At 56.2% G+C, this 23611-nt stretch overlaps 2 protein-coding genes across 5 annotated transcripts in view; one reads left to right on the top strand and one right to left on the bottom strand.

Annotated features, from left to right (window-relative positions):
• The window catches only part of ATF6 (activating transcription factor 6), a 75143-nt gene extending 68523 nt beyond the window's left edge, over positions 1 to 6620 (top strand). For all 3 annotated transcript variants that reach the window (XM_063406772.1, XM_063406771.1, XM_063406774.1), the window contains one exon: positions 4476 to 6620. In XM_063406772.1, coding sequence (XP_063262842.1) covers positions 4476 to 4684 — 209 coding nt within the window. In that variant the 3' untranslated portion in view covers positions 4685 to 6620. The remainder of the gene's footprint in view (positions 1 to 4475) is intronic.
• Positions 6621 to 7011: 391 nt separating this feature from the next.
• OLFML2B (olfactomedin like 2B) lies at positions 7012 to 20810 on the bottom strand. 2 transcript variants are annotated; one of them, XM_063406770.1, is made up of 8 exons: positions 20562 to 20810; positions 19228 to 19491; positions 15810 to 15917; positions 12728 to 12898; positions 10841 to 11069; positions 9456 to 9941; positions 8828 to 9004; positions 7012 to 8541 (listed from the first exon to the last, which is right to left on the bottom strand). In XM_063406770.1, the coding sequence occupies exons 1-8, from the start codon at positions 20703 to 20705 to the stop codon at positions 7940 to 7942; spliced, it is 2181 nt and encodes a 726-aa protein (XP_063262840.1). In that variant the 5' UTR covers positions 20706 to 20810; the 3' UTR covers positions 7012 to 7939. The 2 variants fall into 2 exon arrangements, with proteins under 2 accessions (XP_063262840.1, XP_063262839.1); XM_063406769.1 differs by having other exon boundaries at positions 10832 to 11069; positions 20562 to 20809.
• Between the last annotated feature and the right edge of the window lie 2801 nt (positions 20811 to 23611).

The following is a 23611-nucleotide window of genomic DNA, read 5'->3' as shown; positions in this document are numbered from 1 at the left end:
ATACCAGGAGCAAGGACATGTCGTGTGTGGCTGATAACACCTTAAATATGTATTCAGTGAGCACAGCAGATACAGAGCCAGGCAGATTCTGACCATTTTAAAGTCACTTACTCAGAAAACAGCCAGTAGGTGCATGGGTTAGCTGCTTCAAAGGCAGCTGGGGCCTTAGAAAAGGGACTGAGGACTTCACTGAATGATACAGTATTGGTCCCACAGAGTATTTCTTTTGGTAATCCACTGTGATATTGCCCAGAGCAGGGTAAAATTCATAGTTCTGGTAGAATAAGGCTCTATAAATGAGAAAGCATCTCCCATAGAAATAGGTGACAGACATTTGAACATGGATGTCAGTGCTACTGCGGGAAGAAGGAGCCTTTTGGTTTTATGGCGTTTTCAGTAAGACAGTTTTAAAAATCTAGTGCTTCAAATATGAAGAGAATCTTCCATCATCCTCGGTAATTTGTAGCAGTACTTAATGCCCTCAGCCTTATTTGGTTTTGGTTTGGACTACAGACTTCAGCTTTCATCTGTTGGATCTTGCAACATGATGGTTTTTACGGGGAGAGCAGCACTGGGAATTAGGTTTCTGTTCCCTAGACCGAGCTTCTGCTGGGAGTTTGGTACAGCCTGCAAGAGCCAGCAAGGCTCTTTGGGAAAGTGCAATCAGACCAGCGATGCTTGGCACAATTACCTTAGCTATTAATTTGAAATAGTGAATCATCTGAAGCATGGCTTTTAAACCTGTTAACAAATAATTAGCTGCAGCACAGGCTCTTGGCCCAGTAAGGATAGCTTCTTAAGCCTGAATCTGCACTGTGTGAGAAACTGTATGTTCTGAACTTCAAAGAGGAGCAATAAAACTATTTATAAATCCGGACACCTCTACAGGAGATCCATTCCTGTGTTTTCACGTAGGTAATCCCGCAAAACATCAGTCATAGGTAATTCAAGACAGTAAACTTTGGAAACCACTCAGTGTCAGCATTGCTCTGGGCCATTGGGCAGCCCTGTGTAGTGCATGCTGGCAGCACTGACCTTCCAGGCAGCAGCCTGGGGCTGTCAGTTCTGCTTCACAGACACCCTGCTACCTGTGTCTTGCTGGGAGGGGTGGTGGCTGTGTGCTCAGGCACCAGTGCGGGCTGGTCTGAGCGCTGGTTACACACACTGACTCCTCCAGGGATCAGCCACATGCAGCTGATCATGTGAGCTCAGTGCTGGGTACAGCCCCTCTGGAAACCCACCCTCTGCCCCACAGGTGCCTCCAGATGTTGGTACCTGCACAGGAGGGGAAGGAGAGAAAGCCTGGCAAGGCTGTTTTTGAATGATCTGACACAGGAATCACCAGGCAAAATCGTTTGCTTGTTCTGGGAATCAGATCAGGCCATGGAGTCCAGTGGAGAACCCACAACTCTAGGTGCTGTGTCTGGGGAGGGTGCTGACCACAGCTCCAGTCATGAGCAGGCACTTGCAGCTCACAGAAGGGCAGGGGCAGAGGGACCAGGAGCGAATGCAAATGTCTGTAGAGCTGTGGTACCCAAGGGCTTGATTGCCAGCTGCTCCTGCAGCCCTTCCTTAAAAACTCTTCATCATGAAGATCCTCTCATCTCCCCAAGGTACTTTCATCCAGGGCTTGTATTTCATTATCATTAGAAATTTGGTCAAAGTCAAATATGTTTCTCTTGCAGTCGAGCTGTTGTTTCTAGTCCTGTCATTCTGCTGGCTTATCCACAGTGATCCTCTGCAGTCCTCAAGGTTTTTCTGTAGTACTTCAGCCCAGCCCCATTTTTACTCATGTTTTCCAGCTCTGGCCATGGTTGAAATGCATTCTGAAGATTTTGGACAGATTCTCTCTTTTATCAAAACTGCAGTCTCATCCAATCTAGCCACTCCAAGGTGGTTGGACTCTCTCCAGTTTAGCATGTTCCAGAAATCTAAGTATGCTGTCTATTCCTCATCCAGATCATGAAGCAGTTTAATGGCATCGAGCTCAGGACAGAGCCATGTGGAATCATTTTTTTGCAATGACAGTGAGCTAGGCTTCCCAAATAGGGGATTGTGCCAGCTGCACTCAGGTCACGTTTGCCTGTTGTTTTGCTGAGACCATCACATGGGTGTTCACAGAGCATCAGCCCCTCCCTGGGCTGGGGTGGGCCTGGTGTCCTGGGGTTGCCACCACTTTCAGACTGTCCTTACAACAAAGCTGGTCCAGGTGCCTGGCAGCAGCACCAAGCAGTAACTGCTGTCTGTGGGGAACATCCCACCTCCTCTTCTGTGTCGGTTTGGAGCTAATAGTAATGAGAAAGGCTGCTGGAAATGCCTGTAGTGGGCGTTGAGCCATTCCCACTGCTGCCCTCACCCCAGTGAGATCAAAGCCTTTGCAGAGGCTTTCTGCAGCAGTTCAATACCTTCACCCCCAAAAGGGAAAGAACCAGATGTCAACTGCAAACCTGCCTTTAACTCCTGAGCTAAGTCACAGCCCAAGGGCAGGATTTGAGTACCTTCTGTGAATGTCTGTGGGGGGTGTGTGCCTGCTGGCCAGAGAGGCTCATGAGCGTGATTCCTCCCAGCTCTTTGAGCTGTGGTGGACTCGGAAGATGTAGCCCCTCTTGCCATGGGGTAGCAGAGCTGTGGCCTACTTAATCCTGGCACACTTTGTTGGGAAGGAGCTGTGTCAGCACAGGGGGAGCAGGATCCCAGCTGGCCAGAATGGGCTGGGCTGGTTCCCCAGTGCCACCCACAAAGCTCAGCTCTCTGCCTTGCCTGGGCAGCCCTTGGGATTGCTGTTCTCCTCTGTCTTGTGCCATGCTCAGAACTTAATGATAGCCCTCTGTGCTGGCTTCTGTGAGTAGTCAGGGAAGCTCACTGCATTACCAAGAGGTTTTTTCTGGCCCTGGCTACCATCCCATCCCACCTCACTCACTTGTGGCTTTGGGGCACTGTTTCTCACATAGTTGGGGTCCTATCACTGCAGCATGAGAGCTGAGGAGCTGTTTCCAGCTTGCTGTGTCACAGGGAGCCTATCTGTGCCCATTTACTGGCTCCAGACTCTGTGCCCTTCAGCTTCCCCTCATGCCCCTTTGCTCCCCTTTCCAGCCCCCTCTCCTGAGTGGCACCAGCAGCCCAGCCCCCTCTGCTGGCTGGTCTGAGCCTGTGGGGTGGGAGCCAAGAGCACATCCAAAGGCAGAGAGAAAGGGTGACCTGGAGGGATGGCCTCTGAAAGGGTCCCAGCTGAGGGACACGCCACCTGATGTCACAGCAGGGCTTTATCAGCAGTGCAACATCCAGGAGGGATGAGGTGCTTTTCAGGGGGTTGGATCAGTGGCACACAGACATGCACAGCTGTTCCTGGCTTCAGTCTCTCCGTGGCACATACAAAGCGTTTTCCATTTCATTTCTTGCAGGTGGGAGCTTTGATTTCCCTTGCAGGCTCTCAGCCCCCTTAGCAAGAGTTTGCTCCTGCTTTTCATTACTCTACCAGACATAGCTGATCTAATGGCTTCTACAGGTAGCGTAGGGTACGAGAGGCCACAGTTGTCAGCTGTCATCCAGAGTCAGAGTTAATCCAGGAAAACAGTAAAAATTAGTAATGTATATTGCATTCCTCCAGTCCATACGCTTTCCATTAGGTGATCTTCCATCCTCCTCAGCACAGAAAGGAAACCCTGCCAATTGCAGTCTTCTGACTCCGAAAGGATTGGTCATGCCTGGAAATCTGATCTCAGCTCTTGCATTCCTGGGCACACTGTCTAGGCAGGGAATAGTCTCCCACCTTTCAATCCAGGCAGCAGATGCTAGCCATGTGCACAGCCTGTAAGCCCAGCAGCTCCTGTGGCAGCAGATGTGCTGGGCCTGGGGCCGCCCTGGGGTCCCGTGTGCTGGTCGGATATTCGTGTGTGCAGGGCTCTGTCAGGGGAAGGGCCTTGCCCAGTGTTACCACATCACTCAAGTACAACAGCCAGGTCAGGATGGGAATGAGAGTCACCGACCCAGTTAATGCTTTTGAGAGATCACATTCTAGCTCTTTTTTATTAATAAACTGGTGAAGAAATTCCTCAAGATCCTCAGTGTCAAGAGGGTTACAGAAAGTGAAACATTCAGCTTTCTTAAATAAACCTTATCTTCAATAACTCCCATACTTTAGTGGCTCAAGAACAACAGTTCTGTAATACATGTTACACAGTGCGAACTCCGTCAGTAATTATGTGCAGATGAGGAAGGGGAAATACAAGACATTAATTTCTAGGTGTGACTACACATGCTAAGTGTGGTCTGGGCTCTTTGAGGTGTCACGAGCAGTCTGGGGTGCTGCTGTGCGAGATGGAGCTCCATGTGTGCAGCTGCAGAAAGGGAGTTCCGCCGCTGCAGCTCCTGCTTTAGACAAAAAAAGGGTCCTGAGAGCTCTGCTTTTAGTGCTGTTGGATCCCTAGCTTGCAGGGTTAGCTCTCACCTGTTTTTTTAATCCTTCCTTTTTGCAGAGAATGTGATCAATGGACAGGACTACGAAGTGATGATGCAGATTGACTGCGAAGTAATGGACACCAGGATCCTCCACATCAAAAGTTCCTCTGTCCCTCCGTACCTCCGAGAGCAGCGCAGGAATCACACCAACACCTTCTACAGCTCATCCCCCTCCGTCCCAGAGACGCCCCATGCCCTGAGGGCCATTGTCAAATCCCTGCAGTAGCTCCTGTGACAGTGCACTGGGGAGCACCTGGCATGCAGCAGGTCCTGCCGCCAGCCTCAGCCCCTTCCCTGGCAGGTCCTGGGGCTCCATGGGCACAGCAGGGACAGTCCCCTTTAGCCCATTCCTGTGCCTGACCTTACCCAATGGCCACATCCTGCCCGGGGTTTATGTAGCTCAGCTGCTCCTTGCCAGGTGGAGGACATGGGCCATCCCTGCTACTTACCTACTGTCCACAATTGCAGGTTGTTTTTCATTTTTGTCCCTGTGAGGCTGCTGGAGGTGAGCTGATGAGCTAGACATGGCAGCAGACACCCACAGTTGGGATTGGGTGGCTCTCCCTGCAGTGTGCCTGGGCAGCAGGAGGAAGCCGTGTGCAGCTCCCAGCTGCAGGTGCTGGGCCTGACCAGACAGCCCCACTCCTCATTATTCCCTGGCTGAATCCTGCCTGTGCAGCCTCCCTTGGCAGGAAGCCCTGGGGTGCAGCAGTGTGGCAGGGCAGCCCAGCCCAGCCACCCAGAAGGGTGCTGGGAACCTGCACTCAGCACTGAAGCACTACAGGCAGAACAACCCCACTGCCCCGGGGCTGGGCAGCCCTCTGAGGCACTGCCCACCCTGCAACTGCCTGGCTCTCCAGGATCCTGCTGCTGCCTTCCCCAGCCCACGAGGCTGCACAGCTGAAGGCTTGGCCCAAAGGAAGTGATTTCATGCAGCAGATGCATTTGTAAAGTTTAGGTTTTTTGAGTTTGGGTTTTTTTTCTTTTCTTCCTGGTTTTTGTTTGTGTGGGTTTTTTGTGTGTGCTATTTAATACTTCTCACTGCTAACAATGGCCTGTGGAACAGCACTGGCCATGCTGGAGCAGAGGGGCTGCTTCAGTTCTGTGGGACACAGCATTGACACCTTCTCCTGCAGCCACACACGTCACACACGCTCAGCCCCACACACCCCTCTGCCTAGCCAGCACTGACAGCCACCTGCCAGGCAGTGGGGGAACATTCCATTTGCCCCAAACACTGGCTGCAGCCAACTGCTGCCATTCTACAGTGTCTGTGGAGCTCTGTTCACTGATCCCACGTTTCTCAGCCAAGCCCCAGGCCAGAGCTGGGCACAGGAGCTCCAGCACTGGTGCTCAGCTGGGATGAGCCACCAGCAGAGCATCAGTGTTGCACAATGACTTCAGCATGTTACATTATTTTTTCTCCCCTGTGCAATTCACACAGAAGATGATGAGCCAGCCTGCTGCCTTTCCTTATTGGTCTGAGCGCTAACTGGCTTGTGTGGGGGTTTTAATTATGAATTATGAATTATTATTATTCGTGTATGTGTGTGGCTGTTAGGAAATAAAGGTCGATCCTGCAGCAAGACAAAGTGCTCCAGGGGCAGTGAGGAGGAGGATGAGGAGCAATACACGCCTGTGAAGTATGTGCCTTGCAATACCATGGAGAAGCTGTGCCCTTTGCCACGTCCCCGGCATGGGCGGCGCGGGCCCCCCGTCCTCGCAGCGCTCGCGCTGCTGGGAAGGAGCTGGGCTCGGCCAGGGTTTGGCTGCGCTGCTCGCACCAGTTCATTTTCCTGGCCTGGCCCCACCTGACTGTGGGCCAGCTCACACAATAGTCAGAAATGAAAACCCCAGCGGTGCCCCAGCCAGAGGCACATGGCTCTCCCAAAGCTGTGGGAAGGGGCTCTTGGCTGCTGAGGGGGCATTTGCTACCAGGGAGCTGAGGAGGGGACTGGGGGCTGGCTGGCCTTGGCACAGCCTGGCACATTGGGAAGGGCTGCTAGTGAGGGCTGGGGGCTTGGGACTGCTGCGGCACCACATCCTCAGTCAGCACCCCTGGGCTCTGGTGGTGGAGAACATCTCTCATCCCGTGCAAATTCTGTTCTCTGTGTCCCTAGTATGGAAGGCAATAAAATCCTTCTTTTATTTATTACTAATAACTTTATTATTGTGCTTGTTAATACTGTTTTCCTTAGGCAAATTACTGGAACACCTGCCCTGGTCTGCCATCTCTTGGGCTGCAGTGTGGCTCTGCTTGGCACAGTGTTGGCACTGCCCATGGCACATCCACCCTGTCCCCCTCCTGCTGCTGGAGAGGGGGCACCCTACAGTAGCTGCTCACCCAGAGCCTGCCAGAGGAGCCCATGAGGGTGGACATGACCGTGTCAGCCTGCCCCAGTGCCAGTCCCAAGCAACCTAAATCCCTCTGGGGTTTGTCCCCATCTGGTGTGTAATCTGGCTCTCCCCAAACCAACCAAAACCCACCCAAAGCACCGTGTGCATTTTCATGGGGTAGAGGGTGAATCAGAGCCAAAGAAAGCCCCAAACAGCTGCGAAGGTACTGGATCCTTTATTACTGACAGCAGGTAAATACAAGATGCTGGTGGGCAGGAGGGCAAGGGCTGTGCCTCTGTGAGTGGATCCTGATGGCCCAGGAGCAGGGCAGGCATGGGCGTGAGAGGGAATGTAGGAGATGGAGTGGCACAGCGAGGGCTCTGCCTGCCCCTGCCCGGGCAGCGCAGCGCCCAGCTGAGCAGAGCCTTCACCCAGCAAACGCCAAGGGGGACTACTCTGGGTTACAAAAGGAACAAACAAAAGCCATGTACACTTACTTACAGCATCCCCCTCCCGCTGCCAGCTCCCTCCAGATGTAAGTCAGGGCTCAGGGTGCACCCGGACCCCAGAGCAGCCTGCAGAGAGCAGAGCCCCGGCTGGAGGGGACAGTCCTCGGCATAAGTACCAGCACCAGGGGCTGCTGGAGCTGTGCTCACAGCCCTGTTGTACAGCAGGATGTCCAAGGGGCCTGCTGGCTGTCAGCTGGGAAGATGGTCCTGAGGGCCATTCCCGTGGGACATGCTGATCCTCCACCAGGACAGGCAGGCAGCAGCATCCCGCTGCGACCTGGTGTGTGCAGCTTTGCACTGGTTCAGGGTGTGTTGCTGATCATCTTTAGCTAAAAACATCATCAGGAGGACCGTGTCTGGGCCACCTCCTCTTCCCTGGGCAGGAGAGCCGGGCCTGCCCTTCCAAAGGAGAACTCCTTCCCCTGGGAAGGAAATCAGAAGCAAGGATACAGCAAAGACAAAGGGGGTGGTTCTGGCCTGGGGATTGATCTACAATCCGCCATAAAAAACCAGCTTGAAACAAAACCCATCATTTACTCTTCAATTTGTACAAAATAACAATAATAACAATAAAAATAATAATAAAAGGTGCTGGTGGCCCCTGGCTTGCAGTGCCCCACTGTGGTGGGGGGGTCTCAGTAGGCAAAGATGACATGGTAGGTGACTTGATGGCCATTGTCCCAGGCGTAGAGCAGGCGGTCCTTGGGGTTATAGTCTATCTGCGTGGTGTAGGCGTACTCGTTCTCAAAGAGCAGCCTGGGGATGATCTGCGTGTTGGTGTGCGTGTCAAAGGCGTAGGAGATGTTGGCATTCCTCTTGTTGTAGCTGTCGACCGCGTACAGGACCCCGCAGATGACAAAGCAGTTCCCGTAGAAGTTCTTGCGCAGCCCCGTCCGCCACGTGGTCTCCTTCTGGGTGCTGAGGTCGGCCGCGTTCAGCTTGCTCAGCACGATCACCTCCTGGTTGAAGCCCTCGTAGCTGATGGCCGGGTAGATGACCCACAGGCCATTCTCGTCCACGGCAAAGTCCACGTCAGAGTGGCCTCGCCACCGCCACGGGGTGGACTCCTCGTAGGCCACGTCGTGCAGCATGGCCCAGGCGGCCACGTAGCGCTGCTTCAGGTCGTACTTGATGATGTTGCGCGTGAAGGCCCGGTTGTAGTAGAAGGAGCCGTTGTAGACAACGTGCCCCGTCCCAATCCAGCTGTACGGGAGCTTGTAGGAGTTGCTCCAGCGACCTGCAGGGCAAACACACCTGGCTGGTGAGACCTCCTTTTGCTGTGGGGTGAGTGGCCATGCCAGCAGCACCCTCTGCCCCCAGCTCTGCCTGCACTCCCTCCCCGGCCACCAGCATTAGCCTGAGCTGTCCCATGCTCTGTACCCCACATGCCGGGTGCCAGCACGCAAGAGTGGAAAGTCCCCCGGCAGATCATCCCCCCACAGTGCAGCATCCCCTGCAATGAGGATGCTACTTGGATCAGCTGAGAGGTGGCTGGAATGGTATCAGAGATGGTGCAAACCCACCTTGCTTGAAATTGTCAAGGTTCCTGAACTCCACCAGCGTGTTCCCATAGTAGTAATTGGTGACATAGATCCGCTCCTCCTGGGCCAGAGGGTCCTTCATCCAGGCTCCCTCATTGCGCCCGTAGGTGTTCTGGGTGGTGGGCCCCGAGATGGTGGACAGCGTGTCCTTGCAGCGCCCTGTGTGGGCAGGGAAAGGCTTGAGGCCAGAGGCAGGGTGGTCACACTCTCCCTGGAGGCACGACCCCCTCCAGCCCCTTCCTCACCCAGCAGGTACCCCCAGCCATCCTGGCCCTGGTATGGCTCTGTGAGGCCCAGCAGGACTGGCCAGACCCCACAAACAGATGTGGGGTCTGTGTGCTCAGCCATGACCCTGCTCCAGCTGAGGCTGCTGCCTGTCTCAGGTCCTGTCTCTGCCCAGCCCAGCCCCTAAAGGTGGGAGGAAATTAGAGTAGGTTCCAGAGTTAATAACTAAACCTGGCACCCCAGTGAAGCGCTGCCCAGCTGCCATCTCCATGATACTTCCCACCTGTGACAAAATCCAGGTGCAGTGTGCTTAGCAGGATGCACTGTGGGCATGAGCCAGTCCCCCCAACACAGGTGGATAGGTGCAGGACCTGCAGGCACTCACCAATTATGTTCCTGATGTCCTCCTCCTCCAGGCCCTCCTTTGGGGTGGCAGGGATGGCCGGGCTGACCGGCGTTGCGGGGGTGTTCGCCTGTACCCAACCTCCTGGGCGGCTCTCCACGTCACTCCAGCCTCCAGCAGGGGTGGCCACGGGCAAGTTCTCTGTGGCTGTGGCTACCGCTGTGCTGGCCAAGGCGGCCGGTAGCTGTGGGGTCCCCTCCTCCGCCAGCCCTGCCGGTGCAGTCACGGGCTCTGGGGCAGGGGTCAGCCGGCTGGCAGCGGTGGGGCCCGGTGCGGCGGGGGACAGGGGCACCGTGGCGGTGGCAGCGGTGCCAGCGGCTGGCAGGGTGCTGGGAGTGCTGCCAGGGGTGGGCGGCCACCCCACTGGCGAGGGCTTTCTCACGGCCTCACCTGCCCTGCTGCTGGGCCTCAGGAGCTGGTCCTCTATCAGCAGGTCCACCGTGTTGTCCCCACTGAACAGCTCGTCCGCTGCCAAACACAGGCACTGGTGTCAGCCCCACAGCCAGGGGAGCAAGGCCCCTCCAACCCCTCCAGCTGGCTCCCTGCCCACGGCTGCAGGCTGTCTGGTACTAAATCCACCTGCATTTCCCCTCAGAGAACTGCAGAAGCTGACAGTGCCCATGTCAGAAGGTGAGTGAGGCCCCACACAGCGACACCCACCATCTCAGGCCAGGCAGAGCAGGAGGTGATGGAGATCAATTCTGCCCTGCCACCTCCCAGAGACTGAGCAGGATGGAGACCCAGCTGCATTCCCAACCAGATCCCACTCACCTAACCCAGGATGCCAAAGCAGGTGCCTCAGCCAGGGCACGCGGATCACTGGAGTTCTCCAGCCAGCACGGGCACCCTTTGCTCCTCCTCATCTCCTGGAGCTCGCAAATCCCTGCAGGGCAGGGCTGGATGCCCTCGCTGCTGAGCCAGTCTGCACAGCAAGGGCATTTGTCCTTCTGCCCACCCTGCTGGCTCCTGAGGGCTCAGCCCCTGCTCCCACCACAGCCAGGGCCATGAGCTCTGAGCTGCCTTCCACCACAGCAAACACTGCACAGACCTCCGGGGATGCCATTGGGCAGGCGGATTTCAAACACGAGCGTATTTAATAAACCTCCATTTACTTCTGGAAAGGTGCTGATGCCGGGTTTGGTTTTAAACCAAAGCAGTGACCTATTTCCTTAGCTACCAGGGATTTTCCATGGAATACAATGCTACGCTGCCCCACATACACAGCTCAAAGGCTGCACAGCAGTGAGGTCCCACCTTCTCCTGCTGCTCCCACACACTTTGCCCACACATTCCCAGGGGACAAGGCACTGGCTTTGCTGCAGCATGCAGGCACCATCCCACCAACCATGGCTGCATACCCAACTCACGTTGCTCCTCAATGTCGTTCTCTGACTCGGTGGACTGGGCTTTGTAGTAGGTGACCCCTCGGACAATGGTGGGCTTGGAAGGAGGCCGGCTGCTCACCCGCAGCTTCCTCTGCAAGAGCTGCTCGGGCTTCTTGTCCTCCTGAGAGAGGTGCAGCTCTGGGAGGGATTCCACAGAGTTGATCTGCTGGGAGATGGTTTCATCCTTCAGGAACCTTTCTTCATATTTTCCCTGGAAGAGACAAAGGAGGCTGTTACCAGATGGGCCAGAAATGCCACATTTTGGTGACAGGGCAGGTCAGGCTGCACAGCCCCACACTGTGAGGATCTGAGCTCCCTCATTCCTCAGGGTCTCCCTCAGTCTATTCTGCCATGGGAAACATTCCAGGAGACAGCAGGGTGGCACACCAGCGCTGCTCCTGCATATCCTTGGTTCCACCCTGCAGTTCTGGAACTCAGGGATCCATAAGGCACATGCTGTGGGATGCAGGGCAGGCGGGGGGAGGAGGGTGGCTCCCTGGCATGCCAGGAGCTGGTTCCAGCAGCTGATCTGCAGAGTGTGCAACATGCACTGAGCTTTCCCAGGGCAGAGAGGCCAAAGGCACCTTCCCAGCATGAGCGGGAACCTCCCAAGGCAGGGACCAGGCACCCCCCAGGGCAGGGACCAGCTGCCACAGCTCAGGTCTGAAGGATTTCATCTCATTAAAGGAAATCGGAAAGCCAGGCTGAGGGTTGAAGCGGTGCCCATTTGGCTGAGAGGATGGGCCCTGCTGCAATTAGCAGCAAGAGGAGGGGAATATTGGGAAATGAGGTCACTCGGGGTAATAAAAGCCCCACGCTCCACTCCCCTGCTTGGCCGGGGCTGGCTCCTCTCCAACAGCAGCAGCTGCTCAGCTCATGGCGTGGGGAGCAGGGCAGTGGGGCTGGGAGCACGGCCGGACACCCCTGCCTGGACACGGCTCTCCCTGGGGCAGAGAGCGCCGGCACAGCACAGTTGGTGCCGCTTCCCTACCTGCTGACACTCAGTGCATGTGTGGGAGCCCAGCCGTGTCCCCAGGGGCTTGGGGAGCCTGCCCCCACACAGACCTGCAGAGCAGGGGTGGGGGCCAAGTGCAGGCTCTTGCCATCCTCAGGAGCTGAGCACCCCTGTTTGAGCTGGAAATGGTGCACTAAGGGCTCTGCCCTTGCCAGACACCTCCTACTGCCCTGCAGAGGGACTCTGGGCTGAGGGCAGGATGCTCCAGGAGCTGCCAGCAGGGATCAGAGGAGCACGGGCCATCCTAGATAGCACCACTGAAACAGCAAGAACTTCAGGACATGCTGGACAGATCTTTTCCCAAAACACCCCGCTCACATCTCTCTGGGGCTGCACAGAAACTGCAAAGGCTGTCCCCATGCTGGGCAGTCCCCATGGGGACCCCCACAGTCTGACTCTGGGTGCCAGAACTGGGGGGATGCCCAGGCCCCTGCCAGGAGCCCGCCAGATGCAGGGGCTGGTGGTGGAGGGGTAATTGCCTGGCAGGGAGGGAGGGGAGGCAGGCGACAATCTGTCCCTCCAGCGAGCCCCAAGCCCTGCTAATCAAAGGCTCTGTTTCCCACCGCTTCCCAGCCGGCCCCGCAATGACATCACGCTTTCCAAGCAGCTCAGCCACCGCTGACCTCGAAAACCAACAGCCCCGTGGGAAGGGGGGAGGCCAAGGGAGCAACCTCCCTCTGCTTCCACCTACATCCCATCCCAGCAGCAGCTGGGCTGTGCCGAGACACACAGCTTGGAGATGGAGGCACACAAACAGGGTCACTCCAGTGAGGAGAAAGTCACCCCGGGGCAGTGGCCACATCCTGGAGACAGCCCAGGGCTGCCTGAGCAGCAGCAGTGACACTGAGCTGTACCTCTGAGTGAGCGTAGGCAGCCTCAGCATCCCGCTGCAGAGAGCTCTCGATGTCAGCCAGGCTGTTGGTGAGGAGCCTGGAGCAGTTTTCCCTGCCAGGGGGATCCTGCAGACCCTCCTCCCCACTGGCTCCTGCCCGCTGGCCTTCCTGTGTGAAGTTCCTGGACATGCCCTAGGAAAGCAAGAGAGGAGACTTTACCCCATTTAACAACAAGGGATGTTCTGTGGCCCCCAAACCACAGCTCTGGAGCTCTGCTGCCATCCTGGGCTCACAGCTGGGGATTCTGCACGAGGCTGGGCACTTCAGCTGCTAGGAAGATGCCCCTGACCCCAGTGGGATCCAGGAACCCCACCCCTGGTGTGCATATCCCAGACACACTCCTTGCTGCAGCCTCCCATGGAGTGGGAGAGTGGCCTTGAGGCTCTTCAACCCGCAGCCCCAGCCACACTCACCAGCTCACAGAAGGAAGAGGAAAAGCTGAAACACCTTAAGTCAGCTTGGTGTCCTTGGCCTGTGGCAGCAAGTTCATCTTACACTTATTAATCCCACTTTCCCGGCCTGCTCTCAGGGACTGCTTCTCCCCAACACCCTCTGCTCCCACAGAATCTAAGAATCTGGGGACAGGACAAGAGCCAGTGACCCTCAGAGAGCTGTCCTGTGACCAGGAGGGAGCTGGGGCTGGTTGCAACTCAGGCAAAACCCTTCACCCTTCTCCATCCCCCAGCCACAGGCACACCCTGTACCCAAAGGATTGTTGCAGTGTCTGCTCATCATTCCTTGGGCTTCTACACCTCAAACAGCTACTGCTTTGCATGAGCGGCACATCAGTCAAAGCACTTTAGCACAGGCACTGGGGGAGGTTACCCTGATCTTCAATTTTCAATCCATCCTACCATTAATTTCCCCTAAAACCCACTGTGACCTCCATCTGTGACCGCAAAATTGCCAGCTGATGCAACAGCTGTGAGCTAAAGACAAAGGAGAGGAGTTGCCCTACTAGGGAAGGCACTCCATGGTCCAAGAATTGGGGGTTCCTTCCCTCTACTGACACCATCGGTCTAAAATACCTTGTTGTACTGGAAAGAATGCATGAAGCTTTCTAACCTCTGCAAAAACAGAGGGGTTAACCCCCAGCCCCCTCCACAGGCATCCAAATTCCCAGTCTTTACCCAAGAATCCTGAGTCACAGATTTACCAGGACACTTTGAGGCTGAGTCCAATGATGCAGGGATGCTCCAGCAAACATTTTGCTGCAGCAGGCAGAGGAACAGGGGATCTCATGATGCTCTCCCAGGAGCAGCTCTTGACACCCTCCTCCTTTGGATAGGATGACTGATTCCAACAGCCTTGTGCCCTTACCACTTCCCCTGTGTAATGTTCAGCTTATGACCTGCCTAGGGATAAAATTTGCCTCCCCTTGAGCAGAGAGGCAGCACCAAGGCCCGGCCTGTGATGCTGCTGAGGCTCCTCAGCTGCTGCACAGGGGAGCAGCTGCCAAAAACACCCGCCTGGGAGGGCGATGCTTTGAAGCCATGCCAGACTCCAGTTCAGCATCTCAGCTGTCCGTGTTGTCAGACCCCACAGCTGGTGCAGGGTGTGATCCTCCTCCACATCGTCTCAACAGGAATTCCCCTGCTAAGCCAGCAGCAGGAGGCATTTCACACCTGCTGCCTGCATCAGCTCTGCTCTGCCCCAAGCATTGGGCAATCTCCTTCTCACCCAGGCCTCTCCTGTTTTCCTCCATCCTGTCCAAGTGCCTGCAGGCAGCTTCAGCTGCTTTTACATGATCCTGCAGCCTCACTTCTAGGAAATTAGGGACCCCTGTGAATTCCCTGCTCCTACACCTCTACAGCTCCATCTCAGGCCAAACCCCTTCAGCCCTATGGAGCTTTCTGCCCATCTGCCTCCCTGCAAGAGGCTGTGAGCAGAGTGGCCAGGCTGTAAAGGTTACCCCCTGTGCCCAGCGTGCCACCAGCACTGCTGGCTCTGAGCCCCCCTGCAGAAACTGGCTGGTAGGCAGGGCCACTTTGGTAGTGGAGCAGAGTGCAGTGATAACCCCACCTGAAACAATCCCTTGGCAAAGCCAAGTAATGACTGAAGAACACACTAAACCACAGGAAGAGGGTGGGATTGCAAAGGGGAACATTGGTGCTTTGTTATTTTCAGAGCTCAAACCCCCTTTTGGGTCAATTTCCACGCTTGGAAACCCAGAGCCCCCCAGGCACGCATGCTCCCCTCAGCTGTCTCTCTCCTGACCCCAGGATGGAGCACGCCATGCCTTCCCAAAACACTTTGCAAGTGGAATTTTGGCTTTATAAATCATCGCCTCTCAGCTCCTGGCTGGAGACGACCACGACTGCTCCATGCCGACAAGAATGTGGAATTGCCATCCCAGATACGGACCACGAGAGAAAACTCCAGTATTTAATCTGGCAACGTGTCGCTACATAGCTGAACACCGCTTAAACTGCAAACCCTACACTGTGCTAGCCAAAGAAATATTAAACTCTATGGAAGTGAAAATTATTTCACTGGAAGTCTACTCTAAAATAAAATAGAAGGTTGAGGGTTCTGCTCTGTTTTAACACGGGCCAAGACGTAACTTGGTCCTTCAGGAATCTGAGCTCCTTGGCTCCCCACAGTCCTGCTGAGTGTACCCCTGCACCAGCCTTGAACCTCTCACCCCATCAAAGAGCACAAAAGCTCCTGGTTGAGAGCAACCATCACACCAGCACACAAGTAAAACTGGGAAGAGGAAAAACTTCACAGCAGGGCCTTCTGACCCAAAGGAGATGCTGCTCCTGGTGAAGCCACAGCTAAGATCCCGCTCCCAGTCTAGGCCTTGAGGGACTGGGAGAGCTGGAGAGGGTCAGGCAAGGCTGATGGGGTGGGGATGCACTGGCCACTGCCTGTGGTTCGGTCTGGTTCAGACATCCAAGTCTGGTCTGGTTTAATTTCAGCCAAATAGTTAATTAACATTTCTTCTCAGGCAATGCAGCTCTGAATGCATCAAAGGCAGCAGGAACTTGGTTGGAGGCCAGTCCCACCGAGGGCAAGGACACTGAAGGAGAACAGGACTCACCTCCTCGAGCTTCTCTACCCGACCTACGAGCTTGGTGGTGACTGAGTGCAGCTTCAGAAGGTCTAAGCCATAAAAGGCACTTTCCAGCATCTCGACGATGGAGGAGAGCTGCAAGGCAAGGGGAGAGCACAGTCAGGCAGCAGCACTCACTGTAACATACCCCCATGTTGTGTCCTCAGCTGAAAAGTCAAGGGTGATGCACCCATCTGAGTGCAAGAATTTGGATTAAAAAGCAGGTTTTCCCTTACACAGCCCTGCTGCACTGCTGCCCTGGTCAGAGCACGGCATGCAGAGCAACACTCGCTATCTCTGCAGAGCCTCAGGAGCACATTTTGGGTGCTGGGGATTAGTAGCAGAGCAAGGTAAAATGCTGCTCTCTTTGCCAGCTCTAGGCAGGCTCTCCCACAAGGCCAAAGGCTTAACTACTCCACCAGTGATGTGACTGCCAGCAAAAGAGGCAACAAGAAAAAGGTAGCTCAGTTTGAGATCAGACTCTGAGTTCATGCCATCCTGTGTTCTTTTTCCTGGAACAAGAAGAAACTTGTTAAAAAGTTTTAAAATACCCTCAAATTGCAAGAGTGAAGAAATAGAAATTCAGTGCCAGCCTGGAAACAGTTGCCTTTCTGAAGAACAATTTTATTAGAGGTATGCTGCCCTCTCCTGCAGCCACCCATTTCACAGGCACCCTGTATTTTAGTCACCCCTGTGCCTATGTCCTGCCCAGCATCAGCCCTTGGTCACCACTCCTGGGGATCTGGACAGCAGCGCCCTTGTTCTGCATTTTGTCCAGTTTCTGGTGCTGCTCCACAGAGGACAGTTCTGAGCTTGGCACGGCTGGCGGGAAGGGCTCCTGGGCCACCTCCCCCTGGCCCCACCTGGCCCCACGTGTCCCCACATGTCCAGCATGGTGCTGCTGGCTCCCCATTCCCCAGTGCCTGAGCAGGATTTACAGTGCACAGGAATTACTACAGGGCAGTGACATTTTCTCCCAGCAGTTACAAACTGGTCAGCAGAGCTTCATAAACATGAGAGAATCATAGGCAGCACTGCTGGCAGCACTTAGAGTTTCCACCCCGGCCTCGGCAGCCTCCCTGTGGAGCTGACAGCAAAGGAAAGATTTTTTGGGCCAGATAAAATGGCAGCATTAAGAGACAAGAGCTGTTTTATGGCTGTGCACCCACTTTCCACTGAGACCTGGATGGAGACAACCGATACAATGCACACAGCCTGCCAGACAGCCACTGGAGACAAGCGCTTTCCCTCCAGGCTGGAGAATTTCCATCAATGCACAAAGGTTGCAGACTGCATTAACCTCCTTCCAAATGTTCCTGAGCACAGCCTCCTTGCACTGACTCTGCACCAAGACCCCAAAACTTATGCTGTGCCTGCAAGCAGCATGCTGCCATTTCACAAAAATAGATCTGAGATTAAGCTGCTCCCTGCCAACACCACGCTGACCCTCCCCTAAAGACCACGGAGATGTTCCTATCAACTCGCTGCTTCCTTCTCTTCACCCACTGTGGACTTTGGCTCTCGCTGGTCTGACGGTGCATGAATTCCCACTGGAGCTTACTAAAGGCACAGATGGGACTGGAACCTTCAGCTGGGATCCCAATGCAGGAATCTGACTGAGTTTGGTTGCCCCGGGCTATGTTCCTGCTGCCTGGATTTCCCTCTCTCACCATTCCCTCAGGGACTCATCCTCCAGTCCACCCAAGGGAGGGAACCTTCCCATGGCTCTCCCACACATGGAGTACCCAGGGCTTTTGTGTCAGATCATAAGAAAGTCTGTAAAACACAACATACAAACGGCCCTGTGCCCTTCCTGCTGCTGGACCAGACAAGAGCGATGCTTGTTGGACCAGCAAAGAGCGTAAAACCCCTTGGGGCTGCTCAGAGCTGTGGGGTAGCCTCACCCAGCCCCTCGATGAGCTGTGGGAGCTGCTCCTCCTCATGAGTGGCATAAGAACTGAAGCTGTGTCCTCTCCTATTTCCCAGCTTCTCCCACAAGAAGGGGCTGTTCCCCTTGATCCCGACCCCACGAGGGTGTCTGTGCTTGGAGGGAAAGCAATCCTGCTGCCCAGCTCCTGGGATGGACCCTGGCAGCACAGAAAAGCCCCGGGTGTGTGTGTTTGGATAAATCTTGTGAAATCGCCTGGCCTCGAGTGCTTGCGGAAGGCGCGGGGGAGCGGGGCCGGTTCCTAGAGGACAGCCCTTCACACCAGGGCTGGCTGCGAGCAGCTCCTCGCCGGGGGGCCAAGGGACAGCCAGGCACGCTCTGGTCCTCTGCAGGAGGATGAGGACAGAGCTGGCAGCTGCTGGTGCAGGAGCTCTGCCTGCCTCCCGGCAAGGGACCACAGGGGTGGCTCTGTCACCTCGGGGGTGTCCCCTCCCTAACCGCAGAGAGCTCACAACTCTCATCTAAGGCCACGTGGGACCTCCTGGCTTGTCTCCAGACGAGGGACCACCAAACAACTCCAGACTGGGACTCCTCCTCCCCTGGAATGATGGATTGTCTGCCTATGCCTGTTTATCTTCCCTAGCTGCAGGGGCGCTTGGACAAGAAGCTGCTAACTGTCTGCATTCGGACAAGATGAAACACATCCTCAAGCTCCAAATTAATTAGAACAAGCCCATCGTGGTGGCCTCGATGGCAGCTGCCCCACAGCGCCTTGCACACTGCCTGCCTTCCCACCTGAGAGGGATTTAGGGGCACCAGTGCCACCAGCACTCAGCCTGCCACGCCAGGGACTCCCCAGGACTGGACCGAGCCAGTGGCACTTTCTGCAGTCCTACACTGCTAGCAAATTGGAAAACCCAGCAGGGTCTGCTGCCAGCTGCTACACCAGCAAGAGGAAGCATCCAGTAAAAGTCAGGAGTACTTAAACACTGTCACTTTTGGTAAAGAGGTATACATTACAAGAGATAAAATACTAAATAGTAGAGAAGTATCAGCATTTAAAACAACAAATCCATCCTGCCATCAGCCAGCTGAGCATCACACCCTTATGCTGACGCATCAGCAGCTTTTGGCCCGTGGAAGCCAAAACAGCTTTTTTGTGTGGGCCCTTGGGAGACCCTCTCTGCAACAGAGAAAAGACCTGGCAGCAGCTGAGCGGAGCAGAGCTGTCCTCCAGGGACATCTGGAGCTGTACAGAGGGCAGGGAGCAGCCCAGTCCCTACTGGGCTCTCAGCACAGAGAGCCACGGTGGACCCCAGGCAGCAGAGGATGAATCAAGTGAATCATCCACTGCAGCTGCTCTACTCAATCCCTTAAGCTGAGCTTGATTTCTATATCAAACGTGCTGATATAAATGTAACTAGGAAAAAAGGGTTTTTTTAGACAAAGCTCAGAAAGAAAAGGCTTCAGAAGACCTTCTCGTCCCCAAAGAGTCAGGAGCTCAAGCTGCTCTCCTACCTTCAGGTCACCGCTGTCTGCCTCCCGCAGCTTCTTCAGCCTGAAGTCGCCCTCGCAAGGGTTGAGAGCTGAGGGGGGGGCCACGCACGCACACTTGCAGCTGGGTCCTGACGTGATGGTTTCCACCGTGTAAAAATCCTCGGCTCTGAAGGCGCCCTCGTTAATCCTCTGGCAGGCGCCACGGCCCAGGGGCCTGACCAGGCATTTGCAGCGGCAGTCGGAGCCCTCGGACACCGCCTTCACCTTGTCGTAGTCACCTAGCAGCTGAGCACAGGTCACCAGCAGTGAGCAAACCTCTGCTCTGCCTGCACAGCCAGGGACAAGCACGGCCCAGAGCTCAAGGTCCAAACAAGGACGCTCTGGATACCCTGAGTCTCGAGGAATCTGGCTGGCTCTTCCCGAATCTGCCGGCCAAGGAGCTTTCTAGAGAGCGCAGAGCTGATCACTACAAGGGGAATGAAAACTGGCTTCTTCCAAGAGGGTATTTTTTATTCCACTGTGTGCAGAACGCTGCTTTGAATTTGAAATATAAGAATTTTAAATTTTTCTGCTTTTTCTTAATGCTCTGCGTGCGAAAGACCCAATAAGTGACCTGCTACCCAGAGCAAGACTGTTTTACCCAGGCCAACAGGACAAGGGTACATTGGAAGAGCGACTGAAAGCCACCCTATAAGCAGCGTAACCTGGTGGTGAAGCAGTATTTCTGATTAGCCCTATACAATGCCAGGAATTTCCTTTACGGAGATCTGCAGACAGCGCTTCTGCAAGCCCAAGCATAAAAATAACTTTGGCGGTACGTTTCCAATAGTCTCTGCGTTAAACATTTCCGAGGGCAGATAATAACACACTGCCTGATCAGCCAAATCTAACAGAAACCTCCACGGCATCCCGCTGGCAGGGAGAGAGCCTGGATCCCTCCCCTTGGCACACAAAGAGGCCCCATCAATTCTCCTGCCGATGAGTTTCCCTTTTTCTCAGACCCCCCGGGAAAATGATAGGATGATGAAGTTCTCCCTGATGGGCTTCAGTGGTTTCACTGCGCCCCGGGTGATGAACTTCCTCCGGTGCACAGCACCACTGAGCTCCACCGAGAATGCACACTCAGCATCACCCAGGATGTGAGCAGCATCACCCAGCAGCACCGACAGTGTACACCCAGCATCACTCGTGTGCACGGTATCACCCAACACCGCCTAGAGTCCACACTCAGCAGCACCCGGCTCTGGCGGGCACGTACAGCACCCAGCATCACCCAGGACCGCGCAGGGCGCGCACGGCACCGCCCGGCCGTGCCCAGCCCCACGCCACGGGCGCAGCCGCCCGAGCTGCGGTACCTGCGAGAGGATGTTCTCCTGGTTGTCCGCCTCGTCCTGCAGCGGCTCGGCGGAGGGCCCAGCCGTGCCGGCGGGGGTGGGCCCTGCCCGGCAGCCGGCGCCCAGCGCGGCCAGGCAGAGCAGCAGCGGCAGCGGCCGAGCCATGGGAGGGCGGCGGAGGGGCCGGGGCCGGGGCCGGCGCGGAGCCGCCGCTGCTCGCTCAGGTGCGGAGCGGCGGGGCGGGGGGACCGCCCGGGCTCCCGCCCCGCACCTCCTCCTTCCCTCCCGCCCGCTCCTCCCTCCCAGCTCCGCTCCTCCCTCCGCTCCTCCCTCCGCAACTTTCCCCTGCGGCGGCGGGATGAGGCCCGGGCCGCACTTGCCTCCTGTGGCGGGGGCTCCCCACAAGCCCAGCCCGCTCCTCGGGCTCCGCGGGGCACTCGGGCATCGCCCGCCCGGAGCGGGCTGCGGGGAGCCGCGGCAGGCGGGGCTGCTCCGCCACCCACCTCCCCAAAGGGCCTGCGCTGCCGCCCTGCACCCGGCGAGCCTGAGCATCCCACTTCTGTCCTGTGCCAGGCAGCTGGGGCGGGCGGAGAGCCATCCTTACGGCCTGTCTGGCCCCTTTTCCAGCTCCAGGAAGAGCCTGGCTCTCATCCTCCATCCTTTGGGTGACAGGGGAGTGGTCCCGATGGCATGGCATGGCTCTCAGCCACACTGCCCACACTGGGGCTGCGCTAGCAGCGTGTTCTGAGACGGGCTCCCAGCCATGAGTGCAGACCTCTGAGTGCTCACTGAAATTCAGGCTGATGCCGTCGGGAAGTGGCTGTGCTCTGGCAGTCCTGTATCCTTGTGCACCTCCTGCCAAACGGAAATGTTCTGGACACGCTGTTCCCAGGGAAAGCACAGGCACAGCATCTTGTGCTGCGGAGGTGTCTGCACTGCTGCGTATGGCTGGGCCTCACTGACACAGAGGGAAACCTGAGGTGCCCTTATAAACACACCAGCACAGGCCAGCACCATGTCCCAGGTATGGCACAGATGCACATTTTCCTCAAAACATGCCCACGGGTCACAGGCAGAAGTCACACACACAGCAAGTGGCCCAAGAGGCCTCGTGAGCTCTTGCTGAAGCAAGGCTGTGCACAAGCCAAGCAGCCCCAGTCGCTAATGCACGTGTGTCCCAAAACCACCCCAAACCTGGTGCCTGCAGCCCTGGAACCAGGCACCCTCTTAGAGGAACTGCAGCTCCTCCATCCCATCCCTCTCTCCCACAGTCTCTCCGCAGGGATGGAGCTGCCAGACACAAAGAAAACATCTCGTGTGAGAGAGGAAGCGGCTGTGGCACAGGGGATGGCGCAAGATGCTGACCTCAGGATCCGTGTGGGATGGCGCTGTGCCTCCCTCTCCTCTGGCCTCCCTGGGAAGGGAAGCCTGTGGAGAAGGGGGCTGGGCCATGTGGGTCCCTGCAGCAGGGCTGAGCAGAACAGAACTGGAGGGGAAGCAGCCAGGGAGGCTGGGAGAAGCCTTTGGCAATTGGAGAGCAGTGGGAGGCAAAAGCATCTCTCAAAGCCTCCCCTCTCAAGGATAATAGGTCCCTTGAGCACTGGCTCCTTCACTTCTGTTTTGATGGCTCGACTTCCCCGAGGGGAGCTACCCCATCTGTCAGCACCAGCTGTCCTGAGGCTGCCAGGCCTGTGCTTCTGGAGTCCCCAGCCCGTGGCCAGCTGGCCAAGCCTCCAGCTGGCCCAGAGCACCAGACCCCCATGCAGTCATGGCACTGCCAGGGCTGGCAGTGAGACCAGCCCGGAGAGCTGCCACAGCAAACAGCACTTAAATCTGTGGAGGCCTCTTCCTAATGATCACTTTCAAAGGCTGGAAAAACATAAGGAAAACAAATCAACCACAGTATATCAAAACTAAAAGGAAGGATTTCACATATTACTGACATCCCTTGCTGATTTCTTTCTCAGGGGAAGAAAGCATTTCTGGTGGTATTTATTTTGAGTTAAAGGTGGGCTTAAGCCTGTCCTTTGGGGGCAAGGAGAGAAAGCAACAGGCACTTTGGGTTCAGAGCAATCATCTCTATAGTCTGAACATTCCTCCTTCAAGGAAAAACAAGACAAATCCGCAGATTGATGAGGACAGCAGAGCAAGAAGGTGTTGTTCTGGATTTTCTGTCTTGCTGATGGAGACTGGCCTAAACTTTGATCGGAGGAGGAGGCCCCAGTATCCCCATACCTGACCCCATTCTGTATTACTAGGCTCAAGCAAAGACAGGGCTGCCTGAGGATGTAGGTAGACAGTGCTCTTCAAAGTGCAACAAGAAAAAAACCCACCAGGTCTGGGTAAAAGCGATTTTAGCAGTCTCAAGACAGGCAACGAGCATGTCTGTGCCTGGAGCTGTGAGTGCCAAAACCCGTGCCAACCCACATCCTTGGTGCCTCAGCTCCCTGTGCTTATCTGGGCCCCTGCGAGCGCAGCGCCCTGCGGCGGGGGGACGCTGTAGGTCAGGCCAGGCCGGGGCGGTGGCCGTGGGAGGCTGAAGGTCCGGGATGCAGAGACCATTCCTTGCCATTTTAGGGCGTGCTGACATCGGCAGGACGGACGGACGGCACACCCTGCCCTTTGGGGACATCTGGGGCGGCCGGGCACCGGGCGGCGACTCCCGGGGGCTGCGAGGGCTGCGGGCAGGATGTCTGGAGCTGGACCCCGCGGGATGCCCGGAGCTGGTCCCCTCTGGATACCCGGGGCTGGACCCCGCGGGATGCCCGGGGCTCCGCCGGCCCGTGCGGGCCCGTTCCGCTGGCGGGGCTGCAGCTCCCCCTCGCGGCACCGCCCGGCCTGGACACCCGGGCGCTCAGGGCTGCGGCTCCTCGCAGCTCCTCACGATTAAAACGCTTCCTGCCGGGGCCGAAGAGCCGTGCTGGGCTGCCCGCGACCCCCAGAGCCTCCTCCAGGTGGCCCAGTCTTTCCTCGCAGGAGAGATGCTCCATCGCAGTGATGCCCGCTGGAAGCTCTCCAGTGTCTCTCCCGTTTTCGGGCAACCCCGCACTGGGTGCAGCACTCCGGGTCTG

Source organism: Prinia subflava, chromosome 10, assembly GCF_021018805.1.
Source record: "Prinia subflava isolate CZ2003 ecotype Zambia chromosome 10, Cam_Psub_1.2, whole genome shotgun sequence".
Taxonomy (NCBI): Eukaryota; Metazoa; Chordata; class Aves; order Passeriformes; family Cisticolidae; genus Prinia; species Prinia subflava.
This window is presented reverse-complemented; position numbering and strand designations above follow the sequence as displayed.